We start from the raw sequence: 27,637 nt of genomic DNA, 5'->3' as shown, positions 1-27,637 counted from the left end.
AGTTAAAATTACAAAACAGAGCGTGACAACAGATAAAATCAGCATTAAAGCAAATAAGCCAGTTTAAACAGATGTGTTTTGAGCTGTGTCTTAAATACGGAGAGGGAGTCAATATTTCTTAGTGCAGGAGGAAGAGAGTTCCAGAGCCGAGGAGCAGAGCGACTGAAAGCTCTGTTCCCCATAGTAATAAGGTGTGAGGACGGAACAGGAAGATGAATAGCAGATGATGATCTGTAGTGGAATACATTTTAAAAGTAACCTTCCCAACCATGACCATGGACCTCTCGTCCTAGGTCAGCTGGCTTAGACTCATGCTTATCCCGTGTCTTTCATTTCTGTGTGATCATAGCAAAACAAGCGGCACCTTCCGAAAACAACGAAAAGAATGTAAAATCATATGATGTTTGTCAAATTTGACTAAGTATCCCCCCCTCCGCATTCCTACATTTGACTTTGAAAGTAACTTTTGCTTCCTGTTTGAAACAATGGGCGTGGATAGCCGCAGCAGCAGCAGCAATGAGCAAATCACAAGAAAGAAAACCAAATGAAGCGGACAGAGTTACATGTTTTGTTTATGTTTTCACGGACAATTATTATGACAAGTCAGTGCCACTCCATGTTTTCCGTGATACCCTGTCGTTTGGTGATAATATCTGCGTTCCTGCTGACCAGAGAAGCTGCTGACGGTATGTTGAAAGTTTTTTGTACACGCTTGGATCGGCTTGGGCTGAAATGAGATAAACTTGCATGCACTCAAAAAAATGAATGAGGTGGATTGTTCAGTGTATATTAATTATTTATTTTCATTTTACTTAAAATATATGTTTTTGTTAAGTTAACATATGTTTTTCTAATCAAGTCTACGTAATTGTGTCTATTATTCAACGTACATAATACTAATGTGTTACTTGATCGCATAACATTTAAGTTAAGTCAATTAGGATCGATATACCTTGTATATCCACAAGGTGGCAGTAATGCAAAAACAGTTGTAATGAAACCGCGCAGAACAAGAAGGTTTCACGGCTTGTGCCTGCTCATGCACAAGACTTCAAATTTAACTGAAAAAGGCTGTTTTGGCGCCAAGCTACTGTTTCTTTGAGAGGTAAGACCACTTTTTTCTTTGACTATGTTGTGTAGTATCTATATGTCCAGCATGGTTATATTTTGCGTTTGTCTTACAAGACATGTTATATCGTTTGCGTGCGCTTGTTTTACATTAGTTTTACTGGGTCCTGGACATGCTTATTTTGTGGACTGTGTAAGAAACATTTTTATTGTTTTTTGTTTTATTAAGGGATTAGCTACAGGGGTTCATGGGGTTATTCTTTCAAGGAGTTAGTTTTCCATTTGCTTTCTTGGGATTCCTTTTCTGTAATCCGAGAGTCGGAAATATCGAATAGGATAGCAAGGATAGCATAAAGTGACATTTAAAATCCAAAAAGTCAAGGGCGAAAGCCACTGTGACACCATTGTTCTGCTCTATCAGTAATCTGTATGATGTAAAAATGGTCTGTAAATACAGCATGTTTCCTAGCGGAGTTATACATATCAATGTAGTTATAAATTACAGTTTGTGAAAGTACACACTTAATTTTTTTAATAAAATTATTCAAGACATATGAGTGGACAGACAATGGAGGTCGACAGACCTGGTGATAATTGCTTCTATAGAAAGTTAGCACATGGCAGTGTCAATCTCTTGCTTTTCTTCTGAGTAGTATTTTATTTAGTTGTAATTCAAACAATAATTTGCTTCTTGAAATTAAGTAATGAATTTCTTGTTTTACTTTATAAATCTCAGATCCTGCCTTTACCTGCTCCCTCCTATACTGATGTGGTGTATGTGGTATTGCTGAGCTTGTATGTGGTATGTGAACTGTTATAGTTTTAAAAACAAAACTGTTTTATAAGTTAAGTTTTCTTTTGTGACCCATCCCATGCCCCTGTTATTTCTTCTCCACATCTGAACCATGGTAAAGGTTGCAGTTCAAGGGCCTGAGGCATGAAATTCTTTTCAGATCAGCTGTGATCAATATTTTTTGGAACTTGATAAATAACAATAAAAGCTGTAATGGCTCCATTAGCATTTTGTGTAAATGTTTGTGTTAAAATTATAGCTTTAATGAGGTCTTTCTACATTAGTTTTAGTTTGTATATGTGTACATATAGTATGTATATTTACAGTACAGTATGTTGTGTTTGTTGACATATTTTCAGGTGGAAGCAGAATATGTGAGGATTACTACTGCTGCACATGTTCCAAGGCTTTTTACACAACTTGACCAATACACTGACCAGCTCATAAAAGTCTTCAAGAAAAAAGGAGGCGTTGCAGGGAAGAAAATTAGACAAACTTTGGCCCCAGCCACACAGGTGCGTTATTCTGTTGGTAGCAAAATATTATGGCTAATAAGATCATTTTCAAATTTAAACAGCTAGTGTATGGTAGCTGCACAGTGCACTTACATTTATATTAAGCAAGACAAAGTTTGGTACTCAAAACGTTGGAAAATTTAAATTACCTAAACATATGTAAAATCTGATCCCTTGATTTAGGTTAAACCAGAAGTGAATGTTTTTATGTTATGTTTTGAATGCAAAAAAGATGATGTATTAGTTTGTCTTTACCTCCATTATTGACATATATAATGTGGTGGAAACCCTGCCCAACAGGTTAACTATTCATGTCCATGTGATGATTAGTTGGTCTTGTGTACATGTCTATCTGTGCAGTGGATATGTCATTCATTTTGCGTATAATGTGAGTTTCTGTCATCCTAAAGTATATCTGTTTTCTCTTCCTGTATCTCTGCCACTCTCTACAGAAGGAAACTATTGAAAAGGGGAGGGAGTGTGTCCTCAGGGCACTACCTTTTTACCTGAATGAAGACCCAAGCATCCTCTTCAAAGAATAATTGGTTGGTAATTTTAGTTTAGTTTTTTATCTGTATTAAACCAAATTTTGAATAACTAATGTTGTTGCATGTTGTAATGTTGTTGTTGTTGTTGTAATTTGCATGGAACCTGTTTAAATGTTTTGGGAAATCTTCTTGTATACCCAAACTATTTATATTTATCGTTGAATCTGTAGTCTGAAATAGTGGCACACTGGGGTGCATGTTCCTAATATTGTGTTTACGTCATTAAAGGGTAGCTTTGGCCCTTTTTCTTTCTTTTTTTAAAACTGGATGCCATTTTTCTATGTTTTTGTGTCTAAGCTACAGCTGTTCAGAGGGAGCTGGAACAAATTACCCTTGCTATCTTTACCATCGAAAGAGCTGATGCCAGCACTCCTCCAGCCGATGTGGGTATAACCATCTAGTGTGTCCTGCATGACCTGGAAGACCTGGCCTCTGCATGTGCACTCTTAATGGGTGGGATATATGCACTGAATCTCAGTTAACCTCAAGACTGAAAGCTTTCTTTGAAGTACTTCAGAAGCTCTTCCTTCATCTGTATGTCAGCAGACTCTTGACCAAGGTACAGTTGCTCAAGAATACACTGAATGAATAAGCCAACCTTTAATTTGGATGATGAATGTTCTGTCAGATGGACAGAAGTTTTTCGGAGGCTGAATGGGAATAAAATGGTAATTTGTAAATGACAGATAACGGGAAAATTACATTTAAGAGAAATTTAGAACATTTTGAAAAGTTTGTAAACTACTACAATTTGAGAGATTTTACTGTTGTGGGGGGGCTAGTAAGAGACAATCAAAAGTATTGAGATTTAAAGGATTTAATTGAGAGATGATACTGCACCAGAAATGTTGAAGGGTGGTGTGTATATTAGCGTTCAAGGCATATTGTTATGAGGTGGAAATATGTTCATATTCAGTTTGTGTTACATTGTGTGCATTGTAAAGGTAATTGCAATACATACTAAAAATAAGGGTAAGTTAGGAGGTTGATCTGATATCCTCGTGTTGGTGTTGTTCCCAGATCATCATACTAAATGTTGTTCCAGGATCAACATTGCAAGTGACCAATCAGAATGTTGTGACGTCATACTTTTGCGACTTCGGGAAAAAACGGCGTAAAACAAAAAACTGTACTTAAGCTGCGTGAAACCGCCTCTGTCCGCCGATCAACTGACCCTAACCCTAACCGTAACCCTTTAATAAACATTAAGCAGAATTGATATTGTCCTTGTAACATTGGAATTTCATAAATGCACAAATGGCTTGGCGCGCAAAAGAATAACGTCACAACAATGTGATTGGTCACTTGCAATGTTGAACCTGGAACAACATTTTCATGATGGTCTGGGAACAACACCAACACGAGGATATCAGATCATCCAAGTTGGGAATGCAGGATGAATGTATATTTTGTGGACTTTTAAAGACGAACAATTGTTTCCATGTTAAAATGTTTACATCTGAAGTTTTTTGCCCAAACACTGGTAAAATAAATGTTGACAGTGGCAAGTGTTAAATGGTTACTGCTGTGCTGTTGCAAAAAAACTGAACGCTGACAAGCTGTTTTATTGTTAGACCATAATGTTGGCATGTTTTGTTAAAGTTTTATTTGGGATGGTGATGTAATTTTCTTTGATTGCTAATATCAGTGGACTATTTATTATCATTATTATTATTATTATTATTATTATTATTATTGTTGTTGTTGTTGTTACATAAATTTTTTTTTAAATTGTGGCTGTTGAGGTGGACACTTCACTTTGCATTGTTAAAGGAAAGCACTTCATTGGCATTGTGTTACTGGACTGACCCTAAGCAATCATTGCAAATAGCAACTTTGCTATCCATTTTAAACACTAAAAGAAAAAAACACTCACAGACCTTACTAGCATCACATGTGCATAACTCAAGTGTCATCTTATCAATGTGTTATGTGATCTTCAATGCGTTTTCTTTTTCTTCTATTTCTGGTAGCTACAGACATTTAATTTAAAGTCTTGATGTTGCATCTGTCTACATACTGTTAATTACTAACCCTAATGAGCTGTTGTGTTTTATTTTGGACTGGGTTTACACAAATGCTCACTGAATGTGTTGGCAATAAAAGAAATTTTAAAAAATAAGTTGGATGTACTTAATTCATTTGTGTGGAACCTGTTGACAAAATAGATTTATGTAAAACTAATTAATAAAGCACAAGGTGGCTGAAAATATAATATTTGAATTAATCTAACTTAAATTTAACATTTTACTGCCACAAATAAGAAATGTGTTGAAGTAACTAATCTAAACTATCTAACCTGAAAATATATCATCTATGTTCATACAACATAACTTGATTTAGTTAGTCTTAAATATGTCTTGTTAATCTTAAGTAGTTTTTTTAAATTAGATGAACTAAAGATTTTTGCTTTAAACTAACATAATTCAATTTCGTGGAACCTGTTGACAAAATAATTTTAATTAAAGTCAACGTTTCATTTTTTTGAGTGTGTGTCACAACGGACGGGCAGGGAAACGTGAAAATGAAAAAAGTAACTGCTCATTACCAATGCGGGTCCTGGTGGTGGTGATGTAGAAACATCAAAATGATGGGATATCTGGTGGATTAAGAGTGTGTACAGATCATAGCTCTACAGTTTAAATATGTACAGTTCTATTTCTTTTTCATTTTCAGGACAGTTCATATAAACTAATAAATTCCCACTTATGCGTGATTCCCCCCCCACTTCACCCACAGTTTATAAAATAAAACAAAAAAGTATGGTTGAGTTTTGTTTTGTTTTTGTTTTTTGTGAGAGGATTTTTCACATGAGATAAGATTATAGCAATTCACTGGGTAGGAACAGAATTTAGATATAACTCGAAAGATCTTCATGGTTGGTGATGTTACAAAATTATGTCATTGTTACATTATCAGCTCAGTACACAGCCAGGGCCTGTTGGTTTTACCTTGAGTACACAAGGACGTGGGAAACTAGCAAAATGTTTTCATTTACCTTTCAGTAGTTTGTCTGTCAGCAAAGTCACACACAAAGAAGGCAATCATCTAGTCTCCTGGAGTTGCATAAATGAGAATTTTAAGATTCTTCTTTTTCAATCTGCTGTGAAAACTTAAGCAATAGTAAGGGTGTGTTTACTAAGTCAATAGCTGGAGCAAAGTATAATCCAGCTAGTCTACTTATTTTAGTAATATAGCCATGATTTTTGACTGCCTGTATTCAGATTACTTAATACCTAAGGTGTGCTTTATGTTAAACGTGATATACAGAAACAGATGCCAAGCTACAGCAGACTAAAACAAGACCTGAAGTCAAAACCTGTAAATTTTATGATTTGAAAGGCACCTAATATCATTTATATAGTTTCTGTAAATAGCACAAGTTTTGTTCATGTTTATTTCTTGTCAGGTCAGTGGACTGAATGTAAAAAAGAAATTTAGCACTAAAGACCGTCTTTAGTAGCACTTTTTTTTTCAATTTTGAAATAAAAACATTTAATACTACCTCATGTTCCCCTCAAAATCTGAAAAGCATTTCCATATTTTCAGTGTATGTTTGAATTATTGCATCCTTATCATGATAAAGTATGTGAGGTGAACATGGTTGGGGATGAAATAATTTCTGTTTTTCTAATGAGATCTTCAATGTAGCTTCAAAGTAGCTGTTAATATCAAATTTAGTATAATTAATTGAGGACCTTTTATTTTGCGTAAATTAATTTCCATGTTTTTTTCTATTAGGCCCATCTATGGCCACTAAATAATCATAGTAGGAATATTCATTCATTGGCAGTGTTGGGAAGGTTACTTTTAAAATGTATTCCATTACAGATTACAGAATACATGCCCGAAAATGTATTATGTAATGTATTCCGTTACGTTACTCAATGACAGTAACGTATTCTGAATACTTTGGAATACTTAATATATTATCATGCTTTTTACAACAACGTGAATGTACTATTGCTGTGTGATTTATTACTATTACTGAAGGTCCGCGACTCCGAACTGTAGTAAAGGGACCTCTGACTAATACGGCGGGGTCCCTGTTGGCTCGTAGCCGAAAAATAGCTTTACTTTGTTGTGTGGGTCAACTTTTCTTGCGAGAGACAGAGAGAGGCGTTGAAAGGCTGCTCCAACGGAACTTATTGTTTTCGGAGGAAAACACGAACACGGTGTACAGTCGAGTCTTAATAGCTTACTTACAACTGGGCTCATCAGGCACTCTTCTTGGCTGCAGTGGTTATTATTATATTTACATGCTTCCAGCTCCCGTTTTTCCTCGATGACATAGTGTTACTCATTCAGACTAATCCAAAACAGCTGACTGGCACATCCAGGCACATGATCAGGGAGAGCTTGGTCTGCTTTTGCTTTGTTTTCTATTTCTATTCTCACTCAGGCACTTTTATTTAATTGTTGAAAGTCAAAATAATGATCAAGATAAACAGTCAATTAAGTGTGTGTTTTAAGTGTTTAAGTGTGAAAATCTTCTTGGATGCTCTTTTGTTTTTACTTTTTCATCTGTGATCTGATCTTTCATGTATTTTCCAGCTCTCCGGGTGACTGGTGGAAGTGTGACAGTGGAACAAGGAGGTACTGCTATCTTAACGTGCCATGTCATTGATACCAATGATGACCTGACACAGATTACCTGGCAGAGGAAGACGAGAGAAAAACCTCGCAATGACAATTTCCTCACTATCCTACCCAGAGATGGAGTGCAGTTTGTCAATGGACATGATGATCGATTTAAATATATCGGGAATTTTAACAACAAAAATGGAACTCTCCAGTTATCCAATGTTGCCCTGAAGGATGAAGGCAGCTACACGTGCATCTTCACAATGTTTCCCAGTGGAAATCAGAAGACTGAGATACTTCTAAACTTGCTTGGTATGAAAAAACACTTTATTTAAATTATTCTGGGTGTTTGTGTGTGAGACAGAGACGGAGTTACTTCGACCATCCTGTATGCATGTTTATTTATTTGTGTGCTGTGCCTCTCCTAGTGCCTCCTTTCACAAACATCAAGGACAACCTTCCCACTTTGGGCACTGCAGAGGTTTTATTTGCTACCTGCACGGCTGCTGGATCGAAGCCTCCTGCAGAGGTGAGGTGGCTCACTGGTGCTTTGGGAGACAAAGTGAGGACGACAACAAACTCCACCCAGTATGACAACGGTACGACTACCACTGTCAGCTCTCTGTTTGGTGTTCCTACGAGAGAGATTAATGGTCACCAGGTCCAGTGTGTCATCAGCGGTGACTCCCTGACTAAAGAAAAAAGTCTGCCCTTCACCATACAGGTCTACTGTGAGTATCAGCTGCGGATGTAGTTTATTATTTGTCTTTTGTTGTGTCACTGTTGATTTTAGAATTTTAATTGTTTAACCAAGTTGTAGCATGTCTGCCACTATGAAACCCCCCCCCCCCACACACACACACACACACACACATGTACCTTGCACACGCCGTTTCTTTATCACAGTATTTTAATTTACATTTTCTACACTGTTATTTGCTTTACAGCACTGTCCCCCAACTCTGTCTATGCTGTCTTCTCCCTGTCCGCTCAGCGTTTTCTCCCAATGCACCATTTTGCTGCTGTGTAGAAACAGGGGAGGTATAATTAGATATTGGCTGTCAACTGTTCCACTCTGGCACTGCAGCTATGTCCAGTCTTACTTTTTTTTCTTTCTTCATATGCGATTGTGACATCTCCCCTGCTCTCATGACTTTGTCTCCTGGTTGTGGCAGTCAATATTATGTCACAACAGATTAAGAAAGAATTTCTGAAAGATAAGTAGAGCAAAAGTCAAGACAAAATGAGGATATCTAGGTTGATACAAAGGCTATTGTTACGCCATTAGTGTTAAAGACTAAATAATACTTAATGTGGGTGTTTTGTTTTTTGGACTGTCAGATGAAAGACCAAATACCAAGTACCAAAATAATTGATCTTTACTGAGGACAATATACCTCAATTTGGAGTTTTTGGCTACCTTGAGTGAGCTTAGTTTACCTGAACTGAGGCATCGAAAAAAGTCAAAACTTAACACTCATTTTGTCAGAGACATGCTGACTGTCAGTAGCTACAGTTAATGGACTGAGCTGTGCCAGAAATCCAAGGTAATGCCGGTGATGACATAGAGGAATGCTCTCTCAGCAGACCTTCATCCCTCAATACCAATCCATGACCATTTCAGTGACACAGCACTGTCCTGCAGTGTTACCAACCTTCAGTTTTTTTAGTTGAAGGTGTTTGTAATCGAGTCAGTGACATATTTATATCACTATGAAGGGATCACTCCTTGATCTAAATGACAAGTAACCAAGATTTATGGATTTGCGTGCCATAATAGGATTCAAACATATGTGAAATCATTAATATTTCCTTAGTTCAGGATTAACACACTTTTCTCTATATCTTCTGCAGTCTCACCCACAGAAGTGAACATTAGAGTGATTTCAGAGGACTCGTTTGAGTGTGTGACAGAAGCCAACCCAAATGCAATATTTAACTGGAGCAGGTAAAGTCATTTGAATAATTACTGTGTGTGTGTGTGTGTGTGTGTGTGTGTGTGTGTGTGTGTGTGTGTGTGTGTGTGTGTGTGTGTGTGTGTGTGTGTGGTGAGTGGCAGGTCAGGCAGGACCCAAACACAAAGGGATGAAGTGGAAGAGGCAGCTCAAAACTAAACGGTACAGGCCAGGAGGAAACCAGGACTCTAGGAACTAGAAAACAGAGCAGAAACACAGCAAATGGGAACAAATCGACGAGCAAAGATGGGCAGTAACGCATTACTGTAATCTGATTACTTTTTTCAGGTAACGAGTAAAGTAAGGGATTACTATTGCAAAAACGGTAATTAGAGTACCGTTACTTTCCCGTAGGAACGCTGCGTTACTGCGTTACTAAAACCGTGATTTTTTGCGAGAATGTCTCACGACAGTGACGTAAGCGAGTGCGCCGTTAGTGACAACAGCTGTGTGCAGATCAACAATGGATCACATATCGATTGTGGGAGAGAGTATGAGCGTGCAGCGTTTAAAGCGTGGACTTTGAGTTTGATTCCATAAAAAGTGACAAAAACATTAGCGTCCATCGTGCGTGGGAAGAAAACTTTTTACAGCGAAAAAAAACCCTAAACTTCTAAGCAAGCACCGAGTGCGCTATGACCTAATGGGAAACTCACAGAGAAACTCGCGGATTCTTCAACTGACCGTGGCACACCTGCACCAGGGTAAACCTCCGCCTACCCCCAGTCCTGCTTTACAGGTGAAAATAGAGCAACAGGACCGCTGAGTCTTTGACTTTATTTATGTTCTGCTGTGTTTTACTTGCATCTATTTGAAAGAGTGAGTGTAAACACAAAAAATATTTTATTTTATGTGCTGGAATGTGCAGATAATAGGTTTAAATGTTAAACTAATTTATTCAAGTCAGAGAATGTTGCATATAATTAAATCTTTGCTTGATGCATAAAGTTAAAAGATTAAAACTGATAAAACAAGTTAAAAAAAAGAGACTTTTCCATTTGATTACATTTTGTATGATGTATTATGTAGAAAAAGTAGAATTGGGCTGAAAGATCTATCGCTTTATCACCTACTCAGGTTGTAAATCGTGTTTTTAAAAAGTAACTAAGTAACTAAGTAACTAAGTAATTAATTACTTTTGAAAATAAGTAATCAGTAAAGTAACGGGATTACTTTTTTGGGGAAGTAATCAGTAATTAGTTACTGATTACTTTTTTCAAGTAACTTGACCAACACTGTCGACGAGGAACACACATTACGCATGACGAGAGGATGGGCAACAGGTCATACATAACGAGCGATCGTGGCTCAGGAGTTGGCAGTTCGCCTTGTAATTGGAAGGTTGCCGGTTTGAGCCCTGGCTTGAACAATGTCGGTCATTGTGTCCTTGGGCAAAACACTTCACCCGTTGCCTACTGGTGGTGGTCCGGCAGCCTCGCCTCTGTCAGTGCGCCCCGGGATGGCTGTGGCTACAATGTAGCTTGCCATCATGTGTGAATGTGTGTATGAATGGGTGAATGACTGGATGTGTAAAGCGCTTTGGGGGTCCTTACGGACTAGCGCTATACAAATTAAGGCCATTTACCATAACACAGCTGTACTAAAGAAGGAAATAGGAAATAGGAAAAAGGACTGTAAAAACTAAAACAGGAAGTAGGATAACACAGAGACTATGTCACAAAGGCTTGGCAGAGGAACCAGGGAGAAACAAGCATGGGGACATGACTGACTGGAAAGACAGAAATGGAACAGAAAACACTGAGACAAGAGAAAAACAAATGTGAAGATGAGACTGACTAAACACAGGAGAAGACAATGAGGAAGAAAAACTCAAAAATCACACAAAACGGAAGACTAAGAGAAACATACTTAATAGATGACATACAAATAACCACAAACCTAAGAATCACATAAACTGTACAAAAACTGGTCACGTGTAAGAGTTATTCTCAAGTGAAATGCAAACTGCTTCTAATGCAGCTGTGTAAGATTATTTCCATAAATGCAGCAACTGTCAAATTTGATGTAGCCTACTCCCATGGAAAAGATCACAAAGTAAATTAAATAAAAATTCTGTTAAAGCTGGGCAAAGTTGGATACTATTCCATTAGATACTTGTGGTGACTCCATAGTGTAGTAGTTTACACATTCGTACGTGAAATCTCACTGGTTTGAGACCAGGAGGAGACCTCTGCAAGCTCAAATATTCAGAGTCATCCACTGTCGCGACTGCTTGTGAAAAGGGAAACACTGAAAGAAGTATTACATAATTGTGTTTGTGAAGTTTTTTTTTCACCTGAATAGACTTGATGCCATAAGTTTTGTTGTTGGTGGTGGGGTTTTTTTCCTTTCACTGACAGTGAGCTCTTTCCAGGAGATAAATGTGCAAACACATTTGAATTTTAGTTGAAGAAGCTCAGAGAATTCTAGTCTTCAGCATAAACTATAGGAATCCCAAAGGCATGGCTGTTAATGTGTGGATGGTCCGAACTGAGTGAATATTTTTTTGTAAAGTTACACAAAAAAAAAAGCGGAGGCCAAAAATCCAGAAAGCTTCAACAACAAGAAAATCCAATGATTGAGAATGAACATTGTGTTGAAAGTCAAGCTAGCAACCCAACCAAGAGTACAACTCCCCTTGCTCACTAGTCCCATGACAGGCCTACCTGTATCACTCAAACTCATCAGCTGTAGTTGGTTAACTAACATTTATTGACAACCTCTGACAACATGCAAAAAAGAAGTACAACAAAATGTCCACAACCTAGACTATAAAACAAGCCTATAATTGAAGACTGCTACTACTAATCAGTAGTGGTTTAAAAGCAAAAATAAAAATAGTGGTGCAACCCTCCTTTTGATGATATCCAGTTAAACATATCTGATCATCTTTTCTACTCAAGTCAATGTGCAGTGACAGGATAGGAAAACTGCATTCAAAAAGCCACATAAAATGATCTGCTGTAGCCTATTGCAATTGCTGTGCAATAGTCAAGAGACATTGTGACTTGACTGAAAAAAATGTTGCAAATAAAAAGAAAAGTGTTTTGTCATTGGAACTCTGGAGGATTGCACAGGCCGTTTTAGAACAGCAGACAGAAGCTGAAAGACTGTTGACACATAGTTTCACTTATCATTGTCCACTTATCTAGTTCAGGGTCATGCGTGTGGGGGCTGGGGCCTGTCCTAGTTGCTATAATGGTAAGAGGCGTGTCACCAGCTTACTAAAACAAAGAATCAGTCTTTGCGCTGGGGGAGGAAGCCGGAGTAGCTGGTGAACCCGTGAACTCGTGCAAATATGAAAATAACAAACAAACTCCCCATAGAAAGGCTGGACAGAGATATTTAAAAAAAAATAGAAACTAAATAATGAATCATCTGGTCATGTGGTGTACTCAAAATCCAAATTAAGTGATTTTTAACTGCCTGTGCCAGAAACTAATATTAAAAAAAGGTTTTTGTGCTTTTGTTTAATATTACTTTTGGCTTATTTAGTGCTTTTCTGTTATCATTTTGCTTTCAGTTGTATTGTGTTAAGTCTTGTATATGTCAGGGCTCTAGACTAACATTCTTCTTAGGTGCACCAGCACAAAAGTTAGGTGCACCCAAGTCTTTCTACCGCATCGCTTAACACTGCAGTTTTAAATGTTCACTTTTTTTTATACTTTTTTTTTTGGTATATGTAGGTTTTTATTTAACCTTTGTATTATTTATTTATTTGTATTATTTACTTACTGTTTTATTTTGATACTCATTTTTTCTGAGGTTTGTGTTCCTTCACTGTGTTTGTGTCTGTTGCGTCCATCTGTGTTTAGTCTTTCTACCTACCAGGGCTGGACTGGTAATCTGGCATACCAGGCATTTTCCCAGTGCCAGGACACTTCTGGGCCGATGGGTCAATATCATTTTTTTTCTTTGTCGTCAATATTATTTTATAGCCTACAGGCTGGCTGGTGGTCCACTGCCACTAGCCCTACAAGCACTGACTGCCACTCATTTATTCTTTTTCATTACTGACACTGGATTGCCTGATCAAATCTCTTAACAAGACTGGCCGGTCTCCTACCATCCACCTTGTAGAACAGAAGTTTACTGTGTAAGAAACCTTTGATAAAGATGGACAACCAAAAGTGAAAAGGTGGAGCTTTAAATGCTATGACAGAAAAAGAAAAAAGAAACTAGAAATTAAAATGTATCAAATTAACTAAAATGTTAGCTGCTGCACCATCAATCCTATTACAAGCAGTGACTATTATAAAGCCTTGTTGCTAGCACTGTCCATGGAGAAATGCATGACAAGGGACAGTAGTCCCAAAAATGGAGGGAGAAAGAAAGAGAGGAAGATGTAATTATGGTGGTAAGAAAACAGTTGGAGGGAATTAATTAGGAAGTTAAAAATTTAAGTAAACCCATCACCATGAGACACTACTAATAGCTAAATACACATGTATACATGAGTAAAATAAATTATTTTTTCCTTTTTGTTGTGTTTCAGTATTTGGATCTTTATTCTGCAATCAGTAATGGCTGTATGAAGTTTCATGAAGCATTAAAGCTTTTCATCCACTTGGTAAACTCATGGGCCAAAGCTGCATTGTGCTTCACTTGCTCTACTGTGCCAACAAGTGGACAATAAATGTAAAACAGAGTGAATATAATAAGATGGTGTTGATTTGAGTAAATGAATGATCTTTCTTGTGCCCAAACATGAATTCTAAGCTTAATAATATGGTGTTTATTTTTATGATATAATGGTGGGATCAAAAGGGAAAATGGAAACAATTGGGAGAGGGTTGTGATGTGAATGTGCCTGGCTGCCTCTACCTTCTCGGATCTTGTTTTTCAGGGAGTCATGTAATTAGGTAAAAATTAAATAATGTAATGTTTTGGTGTGAGCAAGGAAAGTGCAACACAAAAAGCTAATGACTAAAATTAATTTGCATTTTTGCAAAACTCACATTTTTTTTCCTTCTCTGTACATTTCATGTAGAGTCTTGTTCGTGTTTTTTCCAGATCTGGACAGTCTTTGTCACAGCCTGGTGTCAAAGTAGATGGTGCAAAGCTACAACTGCTGAGTCTGACCTCTGATCTAAATGGCCTCTATAAGTGTGAAGCATCTAACGCATATGGACGTAAACATGGTCAGCTCTATGTGCGTGTTGCAGCAGGTGAGGTCAGCTTGGATTTAGCTGTGCAGTTTGTCCAAATCTTTCTGGATTTGTTTCTGAGTATTTATTTGAGCTTTTGCTGGTGTTGCTTCATTCTGATCTTGTTCTGAACACCAACTAGCTTGAAGAGATTGGCTTAAAGTATAAACAGCATGAAACAGAACAGAAAACAGGTCCGCGGCTCCGAACCGTAGTAAAGGGACCTCTGGCTAATACGTCAGGTTCCATGTCGGGCTCGTAGCCGAAAACTTTACTTTGTTGTCTGGGTCAACTTTGCCAGTGAGAGACATTGAAAGGCTGCTCCAATAGAAGAAAGAAGGAGAAAAACATGAACACAGTGTACATTCGAGTCTGAATAGCTTACTTACAACTGGGCTACACTGACCATGAGGTTACATTCTTTAGGGATATGCCTGTAACACTCTGCCTATTGCCTTCATATTAAATAATTTTTTGAACAATATTTTTTTAAATATTTCTTTGCGTCATTATGCGGGCCGAAGGTAGAGTTGACATGGGCCGCGAGATTGAGACCCAGGCATTAGAGCCTCTTAATGCGTGTTTTGTTTGGGTTTCCACTGGCATGGAATTACCAAAAATAGAGAGGGGACAGCCTAACATATGAAACAGGAAAAGACCTCCGTGTAATCCCTTTATGTCAACAAAGTAACTGTATTCGGAATACTACCTTTTTAAACGGTAACTGTAACAGAATACAGTTACCCATATTTTGTATTTTAAATACGTAACACCGGTACATGTATTCTGTTACTCCCAAAAACTGCCAGCTTGCTTCTTTCACGGTCATATTAAGTTTGTATTTTATTTTTGTGCCTCACCTGCCAGCAGATGGAAGTTTTTAAATATGTTGAATCCAGGTGTAGAATGATTTTGGAATATAGCCAAGCCACCTGAGGTGTCCTATTGCCATTTAGAAGACTTGCAATACTGTCTGAGTCATCTAAATGTGAAATATAAAACTAAAAGCCATGAAGGGGAAAGAGAACAACATTAGTCTAATTATATTCTTCCTTCTTGTGTACCTGTAGGAGCATGTTCTGCTGCTTGGGCCTTATTTGGTATTTTGCTTACTCTGAATGTGATTGGGGTTGCAGCATGGTGCTTCTTTAAATCTGGATGTTTTCAAAGGTACTCGGAACAGCAACACTTCATACACTTAATATGTAGTTCTCCTGATATTAAACCATATACACATAATGTTCAAATAGGTCTAAAGGTTTTTGATCATTTGAAATAAACAATCAACTGCAATAGAGAGAAAGACTGTCAGCTTTAATTGTAAGTAACAGTATGTGTGAAATGTTATACATATATACAGGGTGGGCCATTTATATGGATACACCGTAATAAAATGGGAATGGTTGGTGATATTAAAGTCCTGTTTGTGGCACATTAGTATATGTGAGGGGGCAAACTCCTCAAGATGGGTGCTGACCATGGTGGCCATTTAGAAGTCGGCCATCTTGGATACAACTTTTGTTTTTTCAATAGGAAGAGGGCCATGTGACACATCAAACTTATTGGTAATGTCACAAGAAAAACAATGGTGTGCTTGGTTTCAACGTAACTTTATTCTGTCATGAGTTATTTACAAGTTTCTCTTTGTTCACAGCCATTGACATGTCGAAGAGTTTAACACGTGAGGAGTGGATCGAAATTGTGTTGATATATCTGGTGAACGCAGTAACCGGGTCATTGCAGCAGATTTCAATCCAAGACACCCTATGAGACCACCCATGTCCCATGCTACAGTCAGCAAATTGCTTGCTAAGTTTCATGAAACTGGTTCAGTGTTGGATTTGCCAAAATGTGGACGCAAGAAAACTGTCACTAATGAAGAAACATCAGTGGCTGTCCTAGCTTCATTCAGCAAGAGCCCACAGTGTAGCACTCGCCACATGTCACTGGAGAGTGGCATTAGTCAAACATCCCTTCGGCGGATATTAGCTACTCACAAATGGCACCCTTACAAACTCCAGCTACTGCAGCATCTCAACGAGGATGACCCAGATCGGCGCACAGAATTTGCAGAATGGGCAAAACAAAAATTGGTACAGGACCCTCAGTTCAGTGATGAGGCAAACTTTTATGTGAATGGTGAAGTTAACAAACAAAACCACCGCTATTGGTCTGACACTAACCCACATTGGATGGATCCCTCCAAGACTGTTGGAACAACAAAAGTGATGGTTTGGTGTGGTATATGGTCTATGACTTTGGCATTGTACTTCTGTCATGTAATCTTTAGATAAACAATATTTCAACCCAGACATTATACAACTTTGTTTATTATAACACAGCAAAAAAAATTAAATTACTGCAATTCAGCAAGTAATAATTAATATTAATCGAATTTAAAAAGAAAAAAAAGACATATCACACTTGATTTGGGACAGTGACATTGTAGACCCTCTGCTGAATTGCTCTCCATCCTCTAAAAGAAACAAAATAACAAATATGTTAACTTCTTCCTTATTCCTTGCATTCATTATCTTGTTTGCCATCTATTGACTGTGTCAAGTGCCATACACATTATGAATAAATTTGTTTCCATTTTTATCACTTAACTTGGCCTTCCACTTTGAGATGTAGATTGGTATAATGAGCCCATAATATGTGCTTCAGCTTCTGCCTGAAGTGTTTGCTCAGTTGACATCTCCATCAGTGATTAATAAATTCCCTCAAGAAGCGTGCATAATCTTCTCCCAGAAACATTTTGTTGAACATTATTCATGAGCACTAGAAATGTTGCAATAATGAAAACATGTTCTTCAAGGTGACGCAATATAAACTCCAAATTATTTCTACCATTTGCAGTTTGAACAGCTGTCGGAAAACAGTTGTCAAGCTCTACAAAGTACTGAAACAGTTCAGCTGATGCCATTTTATAAAGGAAACTCAGAAAAAAACTTCATCTCTAAACATGAGGTTCATACATTCTATATATTCAAGTTTCATTCTAGGTATTCAAGTTTCATTCTTTATATGCTATGCTATAAATTAAATGGGTAAAATGTACGGAGAGGATTCCAAGTGTCGCTTATGAGGAAAAGCTCATAATCTGAAAAGAACAACATCCTCTTTAAGACACTGAGAATTTAATCTCATGTACTACTGATGTTTATTTTTGATTTAACATGACTTATAAATATAGATTCATTTCAGCCAAATACAGTAAGGATGATTGGACAGTGTCTGACAGTATATATGGACAATGATCCAACACACAGTACAAAAAAACCCAGGAGTTTTTGAAGGTAGAGCAGGATTCTGCATTGACCGACTCTGACTCTTCTATTACTGCGATTTTCAGCATTTCAGTCAATTTCCTCAGAACAATTTGCCTTTTATGTTCAGATCGCCTGTAGGGCGTAAACGCACCATCACGCCAGGCTGTTTCAAAATTATGTTCGATGAGCGACGTTTGGCTGGACAGGGGGGAGAACATGTCTGCAAAGCGCTGTTGCAACTTGGCAACATCTGCTCTCAGGGCCTGTGTGAGATGGTTATCACAATGGAGGGAGGCAGGAATGATGGAATTTGGCACCTCCGACCCCAACTCATCTCTTTCCTTCACCAGGCTCACCGGAGAAGCGGGGCTTATATTCTAACAACAACGGCACTATAGGATACCTGTGAATATCACCATGAGCACACTTCACCTCCACCCACTCTGCCTGCAGCAATGCCTCGGGGTGAACCAAGCTTTGGTACACGAGGGTCTGCGTACAGCCCGTGTCCACCAAAGCATGGCATATAGTAGTTCAATCGCCACCACACTGTGGCCATCCCCTTGGCATGGCTCAGGAGCCTTCTGGATTTCCTTCTTGTAAGGTGAACCCATGCACACAATGGCTGTGTTCACAGTTCTCAGTGTTTATTGTAATGTTAAACACACAATGCCATAGTCCCCACTCAGGGCTGGTCTCAGCTCACACACCCGCGCGCGTCTCTTGCTTCACTATAAAAGGAAAAGAGACTGTCATCAGTTCAGTCACCACCACCTGTGGCCTCACCTTCCTCCTGTCACCGCCCCTTTGAGCTCACTGCACACTCCTTCCCTTGCAGCTGAGCCAGGGACCACACCTCCGCCACACTGCTGCTCTCGAGATACAATTGCAAATTCATTACTTCCCTGTTTAGACTGCCTGCACTGTAAATAAATGCACTGAACTGTCGATTTGTGAGTCTGCATTTTGAGTCCTTCCGACCACCCACCATGACAGTAACGGGACTCAAACATTCCAGGAAGATCAACTTTATTTTCATTGATTCACAGAATATCTTCCCAAAAGTCTTGGGGATCATCAAGATGTTTTCTGGCAAATGTGAGACCAGCCATTGTGTTCCCTTTGCTCAGCAGTCAGTGGTTTTCTCCTTGAACTCTTCCAAGAATGCAATTTTTGCCCAAAAGAGCCTGTCTGAGTTTTTTATGCATGCACTAATTTTATGCATAGTTTCTTTGGTTAATGTGAGCGAGATTCTGAAAAGTATTTGGGTGAGTTCAGGATGTACAGCATGATAGTTCTTAAATAAAATGTTTGAGGGTAAAATATTGTGATTTCAAGTTCAGCTATTGTTATGTGGTTGTTTTTATCTTTTTTATAACCCGAACCTTCATTTAACAGGTAACAGGTTAAAAAGGCACCAGCTGCACAACGCTTGAAGGTTGACGCCGAAGAGAACAACAACAATTCTTCCCAGAGATACGATAACAAGAATGAACTGACTGTCTTGCCCTATTCCTCAAGGCCACCTGCGTAGGCTGCGAACTGTTGATCTACGCCTAATAGGTGAAAGGACACTCTCTCAGGCTGAACACAGGATACACATCCCCACACACATACACTGATACTGATACGCCCTCACCGCCACTCTCCCCCACTCTCCCCCGCCCAAATCCAATGCCTCCCATGCTTTCCTCCCATCCGATGTGAACAGTGGGCCAGACGGAGGCGCAACCGTGAGATTGCAGCGTCCCAGATGCAGCGTTGCTTGTCTGTGATTTACTGTGTTAAGGTGTCGTGATGTCTGTGTTTTCTTTATGTGCTATGGAGTTTTTCTTTTTCTCCTCATACTGACTCCCTTTTGGGGACCAGTATTAGCAGAATTTCTTTTTTTCTCCTAGATTGCCCTTCCGTGTTACACATTTCATTATTTTTCCTTTTTTCTACCTAGCCTGACCTGTCTCCCCAATGTGATGTTTGTGTATTGTATGTACGGTTGGCACGGTCTGTCATCTCAGTTGTGGGCAACTGCAACCGACAAATAAAAGCACTTCTCAATCCCAGTCAATCTCAAAAAATGCCAGACTATGATGGTTTTGACTGTTTTTCAAACAAATTACAGTTAATGCAAACTAAAGTTGAAACTGTATGAAGACAGGAGCAGAAGATGTTGTGGACCTTAAAACGTGGCACGTGTAACTGCTGTTTTTAGTCTCTGGAAACGAGTTTCAATTGCTGAAGTGTGTTTTCTAAGAAAAAAAAAGACGAATAAAAAAAGTGAGCAAATAATTAAAAATGTAAGTAAAACTAAGACTTGTGTGTATTGCAATTATGAATAGTTATGGTAATTAAGCTACAATTTTCACTCTACTCTTGCTAAATTTCCTGGAACACCCACACGTGTTGAGTAATGTTTATAAAAAAATAACAAATCTGTTAAAAACACGTGGACCAAAAAAGTATAACCCATAATGGTCAGTTCACAGAATTCTCAGTTAAACTGGAGCACATGCAGGAGCAGTACACTGGCTTGTGTGCTAAACCTGCCTTCTGTTTTACAGAGCCCATAAAAGCCAAGGAAAAGTGTTCTGCATTTGAAGAAAGTCATGTTTTCAGTGATCCAAGAAGGTAAAAAAAGGAATTCTATTTGTGCTTTCATTTCTCACTCTTTATCCAGGCCACTCACTCATTCTAGTTCTTCATGTGCAATACAAAGGCTGTTGAGACAGCCACCCTCCTCTCAGTTTTTACTTATGTTGTCTATGGCCATAGCTGGGAGGTTCATCAGTTATGTTTGTATATTAACAAAAAAAACAAACAAAAACGAACCTCTCAATACTACTACCTACTTTTCCTAATAGTTTTTCCTTGACTTTGCAGAAGATCTAATTACACTTCCAGCTGACTCCTTAACAATGTCACCATGTCTGCTTTTCCAAATTTACAAAGATGGACTACAGCTTGTGACTACTACTTAACAGCAGTACATTCTTACAGTACTGTATCGCCCAGGTCATATAAAAGAGCATTATGACAAAAACTGAAAGTGAAAATAAAATGTGTGTTGTTCTTCCCTTGTTTTTTCCCCCTCTTCTGTTAACACTTTTTTGGCTGCAACTCATGGAATGAAATGAAAAACATGATTTGCCACAGTTGCTATTTAGCATTGAAGGGTCTTTCTTAGAGATTTCAGATGGCTTTTGCTATGGCTGTTACACATGTACTTCTGAGTTAGGAACCTTTACATTTGACTACTAAGCTGTACCCCTAGCATATCTAAGGCATGCACCAGGCCAGTCTTTCTCTCCTCTTTTGCTTGAACCATTTGTAACAAAATTGGGCACTGTCTGTCTGTGATGTTTGTTTAGTTTTAAACGGTTGGGAGAGAGCTCCATGCCTGCTGCTTTTACAAGATTATCGGTGAAACAGCCTTGGGAGCTGCTTGTAAGTCTGTTTAGTCTGATGATGGTATAACATTGTTTTTGGGATCAACTTTCCCTCTGAATTAAAGACAAAGTGAGATAGTGAGAAAGATTAAAAAGAAAGTAGATAGGAGTACTGGGTGTACTGTTAGGTGTCCAGCAAAGAACAAGGTGGCAAAGGAAAAGGTTTTTTCTGATAAAGCTGATGAGCTATAGCATAAATATTTGGAAAATAATAAGTTTTCTTCTTAACCCTAGAAGCTAGGTTAAGAAGAGAGGTGATGATCAGTGAGCAGCAGCAAAGAAAATGAGCACATAGAGAAGGGGCTGTTGTTTATGGTAGAATAAGCACAGTTGGAACAAGGAATACAATCTTTGTTCTGTCTTTTTTCCACCCACCCGATTCATTAGCATTCTGACTTTTATGATTGAGCAGTGTGATGTTGGGGTGTAGCGGGCAACATATTTGCAATCCGAAATTTTTTGCTTTCAAAACAACGTTTTATAGTTGTTTAACACACACGCACACACACACAAAGCGCAATTGTAAAACAGTTTAAGTAGCGAATATCCTGATCTTACTTTTTCTAAACTCCATGCAACTCCTCCTCTCCCCCACCCCCACCGTACGGTCCTGTTTCTACCTGATGAGAGAGTTTTTCAAACGCAACAAGTTCTGATAATCCTATGATGTACATATTATATTGTTCTTCTTTTTTCACCCTTTTTTGTCCTAAACTTAAGTAGAAGTATCCTTCGCCATCTGGATGCCAGACACGACTCAGTACTGGAGCCTGGAGGGCTGTTTTTCATCAGAGCAGTTATCCGGGAATAACAAGGGCGAAAAGCGAAGAAAAGAAGCTGCGTGTTGTTTTCTTTATGCTACTACGAGAAGTCATGTCGCGCTATTTCCCCACGATCATCTGTCATTTGGCGACAATATCTGCGCTCCTGCTGACCAGAGAAACGAACAGTACGTACAAAGATTTTGTTTGTTTTATTTATGCTTGGATGGGCTTAAGCTGAAATGAAATGAACTGCCATGTGTTGCAATTAATGCTGTCCAAATCTGACTAACTGGCTAGAGTTCTCTTACTGAACAAGCAAAAAGAACTTAAACACTGAACATGAAGTAAGTGAAGTACAACCGAAACAGGAATAACACTTTTTGAATAAAGCGAAATGTTGCAGAAATCTGCACATTTTGCATCACATTTGTTTTTGGGAATGTTGATTAAATAGAGATTACAATGCTATTGCTTTTGCCATGCCTATTTCACGTTTTCATTGTCTCATTAAAACAACTACTTGTACCAGTTTGTAAAGAGAGAGCCAGTTTGATATTGGGAAGAATCGAGTTCGGCTCAGGTACAGACACAGCAGTTCCAGTTTCTCATGTAGCCCTTTGGGAAAAATTAGTTACCTGCAGGGACACCAAATAGCTAAGCGTAATGTTTGTGCGTTTTTTCGGGTTACATTTTTACTTTAATGGCAATTGACAGGCTGTAGTCATTTTGTGGAAACTTGTTTTTATTAGTTCAGGAAAAACTTTCTAAAATCTTTTAGTAGTTTTAGCTGCAAACCCTCCTCTCATTAAAAGATTTTGGCTTCTGCTACTTTAATTCATGTGACCACATATATACAAACCCTCCTGACTGGACTTGATGAGAAAGCTGTGAAGGTTAACTTTCCCATGTGTAGCATTCCCTCTCCCAAGTCTTACAGATAAGAAATAAACCGTGAATCCTCCCTTAGTTGTGCTGCAATAACCATAGGCTGCTGGGGGATTCCCATGATGCATTGAGTAGTTCTTCTTCACTCACCTTTCTCACTCACTATGTGTTAATACACCTCTCTGCACTGAATCATACTTGTTATTAATCTCTGTCTCTCTTCCACAGCATGTCTTCTGTCCTGTCTTCCTTCCCTCAATCAACCAGTTGCAGTAGATGGCCGCCCCTCCCTGAGCCTGGTTCTGCTGAGGGTTTCTTCCTGTTAAAAGGGAGTTTATCCTTCCCACTGTCACCAAAGTGCTTTCTCATAGGGGCTCATATGATTGTTGGGTTTTTCTCTGTGTTTATTATTGTAGGGTCTACATTACATAATAAAGCGCCTTGAGGTGACTGTTGTTGTGATTTCTAAATAAAATTGTGTTGAATTGAAAGGATACTGAAAAAATATGACTATTCAGTTCGGTTCCCTGATTAGATCTACACAGTACTAATTCCGTATTCCTCACCCAGACCAGACGCCAAGCTGCTCTGATAGTCCTGGTTCAGGTTTTGAAAAATTGATCCTATTTGGATTTGTAGCTGTAATTGTGAAACTGGTGTTTTACCTTATGCAAATCTGCTTCTTTCTTGTTTCTATTTTTACGCTGAGGTCTGAGCTTTAATAGTGTTTCATGCTCTTTACAGGTCTCCAGGTGATTGGTGGAAGTGTGACAGTGGTTCAAGGAGGCACTGCCTCCTTGCATCTTACCGTGCCAAATCATCCACACTGATGATGATTTGACGCAGATTACCTGGCAGAGGACAACCAGAGAAAAACCTCATAATGACAATTTTATCACTGTCCAACCAAGGGAAGGACCACGGTTTGTCAATGGACAGGATGATCGATTTAAATATATCGGGAATTTTAACAACAAAAATGCAACTCTCCAGTTATCCAGTGTTGCACTGAAGGATGAAGGCAGCTACACGTGCATCTTCACATTGTTTCCCAGTGGAAATCAAAAGACTGAGATTCCCCTAATAGTAAACTTTTTTTTCCTTTATTTTAAAATACTCTTGTGTTTGTGTGTGAGACAGAGACAGAGTTACTTTCACCATTCTGCTTGCATGCTGATTTATTTGTGTGCTCTTTGTGTGTATCCTAGTGCCTCCTTTCACAAACATCAAGGACAGTCTTCCCACTTTGGGCACAGAAAAGGTTTTATTTGCTACCTGCACGGCTGCTGACTCGAAGCCTCCTGCCGAGGTGAGGTGGCTCACTGATGCTTTGGGAGACAAAGTGAGGACGACAACAAATTCCACACAGTATGACAACGGTACGACTACCACAGTCAGCTCTCTGTTTGGTGTTCCTACGAGAGAGATTAACGGTCACCAGGTCCAGTGTGTCATCAGTGGTGACTCCCTGTCTAAAGAAGAAACCCTGCCCTTCACCATACAGGTCTACTGTGAGTATCAGCTGCGGATGTAGTTTATTATTTATCTTTTATCCATGGTTGATGTATTTGTTATATTTTTTCTTGGAAATCTCTGCAAAGTTTGCTAGTGGATTAGCCAGTGGACACATCTGTCGCAATGTATGAACAGACTCAGTCGCAGGACTCTGTTAGTGAAACGATTGAACAGTTTATTTACAAAAGACAAAATACCTACAGCTCTACTGAGGGACTGATAGATATGATCTTTTTCCCAATTCTTACATTGCTAAAAGCCTTACGTGTTGTAAAGACAAAACATCCTATGTACCAAACTTTGGTTCGACTCCTTACATCATTAAATGATGTAAACAAAAGCAGTTTTACTTTGATGTTTCACAAAATCCTCAAATGACTAAAACTAATCAACTCCAGAAAGTTTGTTTTGGAGTTTGTTCTTCTTTTGTTTTGTTTTTTTAAATGAATGGGAGTGAAACATGCCAAATCTCATGACTTTGCCTCCTGTTTGTCACACAGTAGCATGTTGTCACAATAGATGGGAAAATACTTTCTGAAAGACAAAGACATCTAGACTGATTTAAAAAAAGATCATTGTTTCACAATTATTGCTAAAGACTGAATCATGGCCTGTCCCATACAGCATCAGCCTCAGTCCCAAAAGTTTGTCGAGTTCGGATCGAAGATGTAGGAGACAGAGGCGAAACATTATTTTCATGTTATTTGTCTTTCTGCTCTTGCAGTCTCTCCCACAGAAGTGAACATCAGAGCAAAATCTGAGGACTCATTTGAGTGTGTGACAGAAGCCAATCCAAGTGCAAATTTTACATGGAGCAGGTAAAGTAGCTTGAATAACAGTTTCAGCTGAAACATTCATTTCATTGGTTCTTTTTGTTTGTCTCAAGTGACCTGTGTTTGGCCAACAGTAGCACAGTTTCTGCCAGCATCCTGTTGACCAAAAGCCACAAGTCATTGTAAACCCTCATTATAAACACAGTCACCCACTGATCCAGTGTGGAAATCTCATTCTTTGTGAGCCATGTGCTTGATTTGTGTTGGGTAGATAATGTTTCTTTATTGTCTCAGTCTTTTTTTAATGAAATGTGAAATAACAAACTAAATGTCATGAAAGTGGGAAAGAACAATCATCTCATTCTCATGTTCTTAATTATTGTGTCCCTGTAGGAGCATGCTCTGCTGCTGGGGTCTTATTTGGTGTTTTGCTTTTCCTGAATGTTGTTGGGGCTGCAGCATGGTACTTTTATAAACATGGATGTTTTCAAAGGTACTTCATATATGAACTTGCATGTATCTAATATCTAGAATAATACAGAATACTTCTGATTTTAAAGCTTATGTACTTAATGTCTTAAGTGTAAAGTTTAATCTAAAGGCAGGCCTGACATCCTCTAGTAAGCCCTTTCATGTAGTTTCACCGCCTGGTACCATGAAAGCCTTATTGGCTATTGCCATACAATACCAGATTTGGCAGGTCCACCACTGGTGCTCTGTGCTTTTCATAGATGAGAAAAGGTTCACTCTGAGCATATGTCACAGACATGAAAGGGTAGAGAGGAGCCATGGAGAACATTATGTTGCCTGTAGCATCATTTAGCATGAACAGTTTGATGGTAGGTCAGTGATGATGTGGGGAGACAAATCCATGGAGGGACGCAGAGACCTCTACAGGCTGCCATTAGGAATCAGGGTGAAATCCTTGAACACATTGTCAGGCCCTACGCTGGTTCATTTGATCCTGGTTTCCTCCTCTTATACAATAATGCCTGACCTTAATAGGCGAGAATATGCAGGCAGATGAAAGAATTGGTACTAATCACTCTCCTAAACCCAAAAAACTGCTGTATCTTTTTTTTTTCACTTTGATTTTCAGGGTGTCTTTGAATTTATCCCTCTGTAGGTAGATCATTTTCATTTCCATCGAACAATGTGACATCCATTTGTTCCTTACACATTACCCAGTCCATATCAGTATAGATATCCGGATGTTTGTTTGTTTTTTCCAGTATTACGAGGGGCCAAATCACATTTTTGTTACATTGTTACAAAAAGCAAAGTGCATTAGTTAGCTTGGTGCAATAGAAATATTAAACGTTCTCTTCACCTGTCCAGCACATTCTCCTCATTGTCTAGGTTAACAAACTGTAGTTAGCTCAGAGGCTGTAGTTGCTATTCTTAGTGGGGAGACTGTCATGTGTGATACCCTCAGTGGTCCTGAAGAAGTGGCCTTTGGTCCAATAAGTATGCAATTGTGCTAGTCTACCCCAATTGAACCACATGCTACATGGCCTTTTCCCTCTTTATAAAAGCGAAGCCATGAACAAATATACTGTCACTGAAGACAAATGCAGTAAAAAGATAGAAATGAATTTGATGATGTCCAAGAGTTCAAGTCTTCACTCACTGCCTGCAAAGGATTCAACAAAGTATTCCGACTTAGTTTATGATTATATTTATTTGTCAAGTTGAATCTCAGCTGCAGGTAATACAGAAGTTTTTGCTCAATTCCTTCAGTTGCAACTGAGTCTGCAATTAAATTGTACCTTTATCATTTTATTTCAAATCTACTGTTCTGGTGTACAGAGGCAACATTTTAAAAGTTGATTTGCAGCCTCTGTGAATACTGTGTCGCTATTTTGTACAGTAGGAGGTCTTTAAACCAACATGGTGGCAAGCAGCATGACACAAAACATCTGGGAGTGTGAGAAACAAAGATCACGGACCAGAGGAAGAAGACCTACAGAGAGATCAAGAGGTCAGTAACAGTTAATTTGTTCATATACTTCATAGCTCACTTTTGTTTCTCCCACAGTTAAATAAGTCTCTGAAAAAAATGTTGGGATTAATTATATATTTTAATGTTAACTACTGTTGTGCAGTTTACTGGAGACTCAATTATAGTTTTAGTTGTGTACAAGGCATTTTACTACATCTATCTTACTTGAAAGAGCTGAGCTACAAGAAAAAAAACATTTTATTAATGTGTGTGTTAAGTGTTATAGAAGTTTAAATGTTCTTTGTTAAATCTGCAGACACTGAAAGTATTTGCATTTTCAGTTGAAATTAAATACAGGTCTAAACAAATGCTCCGTATGATCCCTCAGGAATCTCTCTGACAGCAAAGATGAACATTATTTGGACTGAAGGCT

The 27,637-nt window shown here is 38.5% G+C and overlaps 2 protein-coding genes across 11 annotated transcripts in view; both read left to right on the top strand.

The window, feature by feature from the left end:
* Positions 1–20,170, top strand: part of LOC309690647 (nectin-4-like) — a 138,455-nt gene extending 118,285 nt beyond the window's left edge. For 2 of the 8 annotated variants that reach the window (XM_082507839.1, XM_082507838.1), the window contains exons 7-9: positions 9,363–9,456; positions 14,477–14,631; positions 15,681–16,365. In XM_082507839.1, coding sequence (XP_082363965.1) covers positions 9,363–9,456; positions 14,477–14,631; positions 15,681–15,889 — 458 coding nt within the window. In that variant the 3' untranslated portion in view covers positions 15,890–16,365. Of the gene's footprint in view, positions 1–9,362; positions 9,457–9,567; positions 9,626–14,476; positions 14,632–15,680; positions 16,921–19,280 lie in introns of those variants that run through there. The other 6 variants (XM_082507842.1, XM_082507841.1, XM_082507840.1 and 3 more) reach the window with 6 other exon arrangements.
* On the top strand, positions 153–27,220 carry LOC309690656 (nectin-3-like protein). Of its 3 annotated transcripts, XM_082507872.1 has the most exons (7): positions 21,122–21,323; positions 22,046–22,274; positions 23,719–24,060; positions 24,183–24,485; positions 25,214–25,307; positions 25,656–25,755; positions 27,133–27,220. In XM_082507872.1, coding segments are annotated over exons 3-6 (480 nt in total). In that variant the 5' UTR covers positions 21,122–21,323; positions 22,046–22,274; positions 23,719–24,059; the 3' UTR covers positions 25,738–25,755; positions 27,133–27,220. The 3 variants fall into 3 exon arrangements, with proteins under 3 accessions (XP_082364000.1, XP_082363998.1, XP_082363999.1); XM_082507874.1 differs by lacking the exons at positions 21,122–21,323; positions 22,046–22,274 and adding an exon at positions 153–686; XM_082507873.1 differs by lacking the exon at positions 21,122–21,323 and having other exon boundaries at positions 21,355–22,274; positions 27,136–27,186.
* Positions 27,221–27,637: the final 417 nt, after the last annotated feature.

This window comes from Aulonocara stuartgranti, assembly GCF_965226115.1.
Source record: "Aulonocara stuartgranti genome assembly, chromosome: 16".
Taxonomy (NCBI): Eukaryota; Metazoa; Chordata; class Actinopteri; order Cichliformes; family Cichlidae; genus Aulonocara; species Aulonocara stuartgranti.
Note: the sequence above shows the minus strand (reverse complement) of the source record. Positions and strands in the feature narration are given on the sequence as shown.